General features: G+C 37.2%; 1 protein-coding gene across 2 annotated transcripts; it reads right to left on the reverse strand.

The window, feature by feature from the left end:
- Positions 1–2,039: 2,039 nt before the first annotated feature.
- LOC122277337 (protein SLOW GREEN 1, chloroplastic-like) lies at positions 2,040–6,836 on the reverse strand. Of its 2 annotated transcripts, none has more exons than XM_043087297.1 (2): positions 5,595–6,836; positions 2,040–4,602 (listed from the first exon to the last, which is right to left on the reverse strand). In XM_043087297.1, exon 1 carries the CDS (start codon positions 6,701–6,703, stop codon positions 5,654–5,656), a length of 1,050 nt encoding a protein of 349 aa, XP_042943231.1. In that variant the 5' UTR covers positions 6,704–6,836; the 3' UTR covers positions 2,040–4,602; positions 5,595–5,653. The 2 variants fall into 2 exon arrangements, with proteins under 2 accessions (XP_042943231.1, XP_042943230.1); XM_043087296.1 differs by lacking the exon at positions 2,040–4,602 and adding an exon at positions 5,448–5,509.
- Positions 6,837–7,556: the final 720 nt, after the last annotated feature.

Consider the following 7,556-nt stretch of genomic DNA (forward strand, 5'->3'; position numbering starts at 1 on the left):
TATCTCCAAGCACTGCTTTTAAAACCTACAGCAACTGTGCACACTATGCTGAAAAGAGTCATGCTGGGATCATTCCTGGATGGATGTTTGAATTTGACTGTATAAAAAAAAAGTAGGTTGCAGTAAGGCAGCGCTTATTGTTGACTGCATCTCGCAACTTTAGAAACAATGTTGACTATTAGAAATTTTGAAATTATAACCATCAGGAAACATGAAGGAATTGCTTTGGTTTGCCTGCGGCATGAGTACCCGAGTCCAGGGCAAAGGAATAGAGAGTGCAAATAATCAAGATTAAGAGAAATTGACATTGCTCTATGTTGGAAATAGTTTCCAATGGCAAATCCATCAACTACTAGTTTCTAGGACTGTTTAATCGGATTCCAACCCGAAACTCCAGGAACAATCAGACCGAAACCCAGATTTTAAATCCGGGCCAGAACCCAGACCGGATTAGCCCGGGTCAGACCCAGGCTAGAACCCGGATGAATCTGATTTTTTAATATTAAAACCCGACCCGTAGAACAATCTTATTAGTTTCTATAGAAGTGGTCAAATAGAATGTTAGGAAGTTTGCCATGGCCAAGACTCATTTGTTTTTCCAGATGAGATGAGATAAATTAATATAAAAGTTAAAAGTTGAATAAAATATTATTAGAATATATTATTTTTATTTTACAATTTAAAAAAATTGAATTGTTTATTTTATTTTGTATAGAAATTTAAAAAAATTGTAAATTAGACAAGATGAGAATAGTTATAAAAACAAACAAGGAGACAAGGGACATTGCTGCAAAAAAAAATGGGAACATATATATATATATATATATATATATATATATATTAAGAAGAGCGCTGGTGCTTATCAGTTGTTTGTTCTTGTCATAAGGATGGTGTCTTATGTATTTGACTATTACTTTAATGAATGAATGTCGAAGTGTTCTTCTCCAAAAAAAAAAAAGAAGCGATATCTCTCCAGTTAATCATTTTTGAAATTTGGATCTTAGCATTAGGAATTAGGAGTAGAACTTTGGATTAATAAAGTTTTATCACCTGAATTTTTTAAAATTGCTTTAAGATTTAAATTGGTTTTTAGCAATCTATAGTAAGTCCGATGAACAAAATAGCAAGGGGTTTACTCTCTTCACCCATATCATAACCATATGTCAAAATATTCAAAGTCAAGGCAAGAATATTAGGATCATCTAAAGCAAGGATCAGATTAGGAAAGCAATCAAAATGAACTCGACCATTGAACAAAGATTAATGAATCATTCCAAGTATACTTGTTTCAAATTTCTTGAATATAATATTGTCCCACAAAATTTTTTAAAATATCCCTTCAAAACTATCCATTCTGACCATAATTTCGAACGGATACATCGAGTTTTTCATGTGCTGAATAAAAATATAACTTGCAATGCATGATCTGTTACTACTATGACACACCTTAAGTATCTTCAAACTGAGTAACATTTTGATATTTTTCAGCATCGTAAATTATGTTTATATTGATATACATGCATCGTAAATTATGTTTATATTGATATACATGAAAAATATACATTATATACAAACATTTATATTATTATGGTAAGTTTGGGCCATCTAAAGATAAATTTCTAACATTGTCATCAATTCTGATTCTTAAGACAAAGGAGGATTGATGAATATAAGAACGCATAGACTGAGGTTCGGGCTTCTCAGAAAAGGCACCCAACAAAACATAAAAACCAATGCCCTAGTATTTCAGTTTGTAAAATGGGTTGTATATCAATTGCCATAGTTTTTGTCAACATCTCTCTCTCTCTCTCTCTCTCTCTCTCTCTCTCTCTCTATGTGTTATGTTCTATCTACATGTCATACCCAGTGGAAGTTTAAGGTTGAACAAAGTTTTCTTTCAAATTGAATTAGATGAAGTTCTTTTAACCTAGTCTATAAATTGCCCCTTTTAAGCATTTTACCACGTCTTTTAAGCATATAAAAATCACGTGAGAAATTTTTTTTTTTTTATGAGTAAAATCACGTGAGAAATTCCTATATTAGACAATTAAAAAAGAGTATATACTTCTCACATGTTCAAGGGATACTAGAAAAATTTTCAGATCAGGGATTGAGATTCCCAATAATCTTCTGCCCCAAACACCTTTTACAATTCAGCAAGATAGACACAATAGAACATGCCTAATCATTAATTATCTTAGCCGGCAAACAAAACGGATCCATCTATCTTACCTGCTGCGCAAATGTGAGACAGTTCTTTTATTTTAAGGGCCACAATCAACTAAACCTGTGCAGAAATATCAGCATAAGCAAAATGCAGTGTTGTTTTAGACCGGAAGGGAGGTATACCGGGCAGAAATGGTCTATGCCAAGAGGAGAGGGTTTATTAATGCCAATCTTTGGCTTCTTATCACCAACAGTTTATGCAAAAATAGGCCATGTTAAGCTTGCTTCCTTTCCACTCTTCACAAGCGTTGGTCAGTTACAGATACATATCTGTGTGGGTAGGTGGGTGTTGTGTTACATATTCATCAATGCATATTATAGAATATACTCATACAAATATGTAGCTGTGACGCTCAATTACAATTGATAATAAGTAAAAGAAGTGAGACATGTTGACTTATCAAAAAAAAAAAGTGAGACATGTTGAATAGGCTGTCAAGTAGGGGAATGCATTTTATGCCTATGTTTATTTGTAAGGAACTATTTGATCTTGCCACTAATGTTCATAAGGACGTGGGGTCGTGGGTATATGACACAATAACTATGATAATGAAACCAAAAAATTAATATGAAGGTCGTGGGTATATGACCTTCATATTACTAACTAATGATAAAGTCTAATTTTACAACACAAGCAAGGAAATCAAAATGTTTGCATTCAGTTGAATAACCACAAGGGAAAAGCACCCAAATGACTTGCTCAAGCTAAATAGACAGCATTGCAAGGATAGAAATATATCATTCAGGTGGACAACTAATGATGAAGTCTAAGGTGGAGAACCGTCTTAACATCCTATCATTCAGGTGTTAAGGTTCAATTGTCTTATCTAACTCTTGTTTCAAGTCTTCCCAAGAGATGCAGCTTCTTCATCGAATCAACACTACCAACCACAAACCTTGCAGATAAAAGTACCACATAAAAGAGGAAAAAGACACGACATAACCACAAATGTGCAACCAAAAACAGAATTTGTCCATGATTTCTCTGCATGCCACAATTGTACCACCTAATCAGTAATCAGCAGAGACTTGAGCTGAACACATTATTTTTTATCAGTACTCTTTTATCTTGGACTGTCTCCAGAGACTTTAATGGGCTATCTACATGGCTTTCTTGTACCTTTATCTTCTTCTAGATAGGCGTCTCTTTTGGATACTTCCTATGTAGTTTTGTGCTTATTAATGTAGAATTATTACTTATAAAAAGAAAATAAGTAACAGCAGGAACAAGAGACGCACTATAAGGGGAAAAAAAGTTTCCAAATAACCTAATGGCCGAGTCTATATGCATAAAATGCAGGAGCAAGAACCATTAATTTGTCGTTCAACCCCGCGCTAAAAGCCCATTACAAGCAAGCTTCCTAGCAGATGTGGCCTGTGGGTACTATTAGGACTATGCTTAAGCAAAGGATTCCAAGGTCCCCTCCCCGGCATTTGAGAGGGGGGTCGGGCGAGATACCTTGTTTTGCTTATCTTACATATTGATTTGAACCCCTAGGGGTTGGCTCAAGTGGTAAAGGCCTTGGTATTGGTGGTATGCTCCTTCCAAGGCCTAGGGTTCAAATCCTCTTAGGTGCAAACAATCTCTAGGGTCCATCGGACTAGGGGATTTTTCCCTTAAATTACCCAAGATGCACTTGCAGGAAACTTCTTACCGAAGGTCTGTGCACCCCCAGGATTAGTTGTCGGACACCCAGTGCCAATAAAAAAAACATTAATTTGCATATGTCAAATTATCATATGTACCAAAAGCTTAAATTGAGAGGAATGTGTGAGTTTAATTATTCTTTATAGATATAATATTAAAAAAAATGTAAACAGCTATAGTAATAGCGAGCCAGGTAACATGCTCACCATGTCACAGGACCTGTATGTAATTTTATTTATGCATGTGTGAAGTTAATTACTTTATTTATAATCTAACACTTCTCCTCACTTGCAGATGAGAATCTCCTTTAATAAGTAGACCCAAGACATGGGATATCTACATAACCATATAAAAATCACGCATACACATGATTGTCCCATTAGGGAAATCATGAATGCATTTATATAAATAATCATATAAAAATCGTGTGTATAAACATGTGACATATTCACAAGTTTACTTGTCCCATTAGGGACCTCAACAGGTCTGTACAACTGCTACAGCCATTTACTCAAAAGCTTAGCACATGTAAATTTTTTGATGATCAGAACCTTGTCAAGGCAGGACCTTCAAACCTACACATGAGGAGTAAACCTCGTATATATGACAACACGCCCATAACTGTATATCAAGTAATCCAAAGGAAATCCTAGTGTGGAATCAAACCCAGGATGTCCGAGTCTATACCCATCCGTGACCACTACGCTCAACCCATAACTGAAAAAAACCTGCATAAATTGGTTCTGAATGAATAACTCAGATGTATTATCATAAGTTGACATTCTCCCTTGGAACCATTGAGAAAAGAAATTAACTATTGAGGGAATTTCTCTATCAACACCACCATTGTTGTCTAAACAATCATTGCAAAAAGAAGACTACTCACCACCAGAAATTTTTAACATCAAACTAAAGCTCCTCATGTCATGGACCTAATGCATTAGCCAACATCCAGTCCCTGGGACAGATAAAAAAAATTCTAAACCATAAAAAGGGAAGGGGAGTCAACCACAAACCAAGGGGTGGCCTTATACATATCTTTTTTTTTTTTTTTTTTGATGAATGGGGTGGCCTTATACATATCTGATGCGTATAAAGGGCAATACCCCTGACTTCGCTTGTACCTGCCCTTAGTCCATATGTATTGTACACAAATTACATACATGTATGTGTTTCAAATGTTATCATAAATATCACATTACAAACTTGTCAAAAAAAAATATCACATTACAAGTAACCAACCAACAATCAAGTCTTTGTTAACTGCAACAACATACTTCAATCACGGCGATCCAACAACCACATGCTTAAATACAACCACAAGCACACAACCATGTTGCGCACATGCAAACACAAAAATCAATATAAGGAAATGCTAAGAACCTAAATGTAATCTCAATTTTCATCAAACATCCAAAACACTCCAACTAGCTACTACATTAAGCCCACACAAGTAACCCCCTGCAATGCAATAAGAAAACCATAATGCTTATCCTTACCTTTCCCGCATCAGAACAGCTAGTGTGTTTTTCACCTTCCTACTATCAGCTAAAAATATAGATACAGATAGCAATTCCACCAAACATTAAATTCCATTGAGCCATTAATTAATTTCCAAAATATAAAGCTAGTAACCTACATCCAAATAAAGTAACCATCCAAGCGTTAGCCTGGAAAAGACAAACAAAAAGTAGGGGGGCAACGGGGAAAAAACACTCACTGTAAAACCGGCCAATCATCATATAAGGATCGAATCCAATTGGCAATTAGCCGTTTTGCTCAGCGATTCGAACCCGCTCTCTCCTTTTCAACTTTCTGAAGAAAACTCTTCGTCGCGAACATGTTCTCATCAAAATATTCCTTATAAGGATGATTTTTTGGCACGAGCCTCCGGAATTTCTCAAAATGTTTCTCCGCCTCATCTTTCTTCCCCAGCATAGTATTCAAAATTCCCTGACATAAATACGGCCTAAAGTCCCTCGGCTCCTCCTTCACAAGCTGCTGATAAACCTTCAAAGCCGCAAGATAATCGCCCTCCATAACCCTAATCTGCCCGACCAAGAGATTGAAATCCCTTACTTCTGACTTCCTTCCCAGCTTATTGCATTTCTCCATTGCCTCCTCAACTCTCTTTGTGATATTATGCATAGTATCTTCATCCGATTTTTCAGACGCTACCATCAAGAGGCCGTGATAGGCCTCGACCCGCAATGGGTCTCTCTCTAGAATCTCCTCGAACTCATTTCTCGCCAATTCCAGCTCCCCAATGTAGCTATGGAGGTTGGCTTTCAACAACGGCCATTCGAACTCTTCGGGTTCGAGCTCGATTAGGCGGTCAAGGACTTGGATTGCTTCTTTGAAATTGCGAGCCTTGATTCTAGCCTCCATCAGGGAACGTAGAGCTTCGGTGTCGTTCTGGTCGTGGCCCAATTGCTCTTCGATGATCCTCTCTTTTTCTTCAGCCGACGAAGCGGTATCCAGCGACTCCTTCGAGGGCTCCACCATGGGCGAAGCGGTCGGGGCGGCGATGGCTGGTTTGAGCTGGAACCGCGTGAAGAACAACGCCGCGACGGCGGCGAGGGTGGCGCAAGTGGTTTTGACGAGGGGGCTCAGGGTTTTAGAGAATTGGGATTTAGGATTTTTGGGGGTGGAGGATGAAGCTTTGATGACCAATGAAATGGACGGCCATGATTGTGATGATGGAGGTATCGCCGTAGGCGGGTTCCTGAAAGAGAGAGAAGAAAAGGCTCTTGGGAATGACGGACGGTGGTGATTGAGTGAGAGGTGAAGGGGTTGGTGAGAGTAGTTCAGTTTGGCAATGGACTCCATGTCCGTGACAGAGAGTGAGAAAGAGCGAGATGGGTGGGATTCTAAAACCCTAATTATGTGACACCGATGGGAGCAGAAGGTTTGAAGGACTCTAAAACCCTGAGAATATCCTGTTCATTCTGGGCAGTCGGACACATCCTGTCGAATAATTGTGGGCTTGGTTGTCGTATAAACGCACTTATAATGACGAACTTCCAGACTCCCTCGACGTTACAAATGTCAGAAGGATACCAAAATTGAACATAGCCGTCGTTAAAAAAGAAGAAAAAAGGATGGCATGAATTTCACAATTATGGATTCAAATTTATTAAGTTGTCATGCAAACTCTAGTGACTATATCGACGGAAAAATATATAAACTGAATTTTAAATTATTTATATATGTTAGATGAAAAATAAAGTACTTTTAAACAAGAAAGTGCCATCATGATTGAGGGTGCAAATTAAATAAGAGATAATATTTTTAGCAAAAAAAATCAGTTCGACTATTCATCCATAGAGTGGAGCAAAAATCTAAAAATTTGATTCTATTCTGAGTCTGTTCCAACTTCAACAAAACAAAGTAGGAGTCAGATTTTTTTTCAATCAGAGTCGAAGGTATCGTTGGACTGACTCTAATTCCAATTTTTCCCTCCGAATCTAACTCTGACTTTGAATTCGACTCCAATATTGTACTTGTAACAGTCCGCTAGAAATTCAATTGTGAAATTTCTATTAACTTTAAGAATCTCGTGAAGACCCCATAAGTTTTCACGAATCCATTAATCGTATAGGTTTTTGTCTAACTACATAGTTAGTGTTATTATCAGAAGTGTGTTTTTTATTATTGGAGATAGTTAGAAGTGTCAAAATGT

This window comes from Carya illinoinensis, chromosome 9, assembly GCF_018687715.1.
Source record: "Carya illinoinensis cultivar Pawnee chromosome 9, C.illinoinensisPawnee_v1, whole genome shotgun sequence".
Classification (NCBI taxonomy): domain Eukaryota; kingdom Viridiplantae; phylum Streptophyta; class Magnoliopsida; order Fagales; family Juglandaceae; genus Carya; species Carya illinoinensis.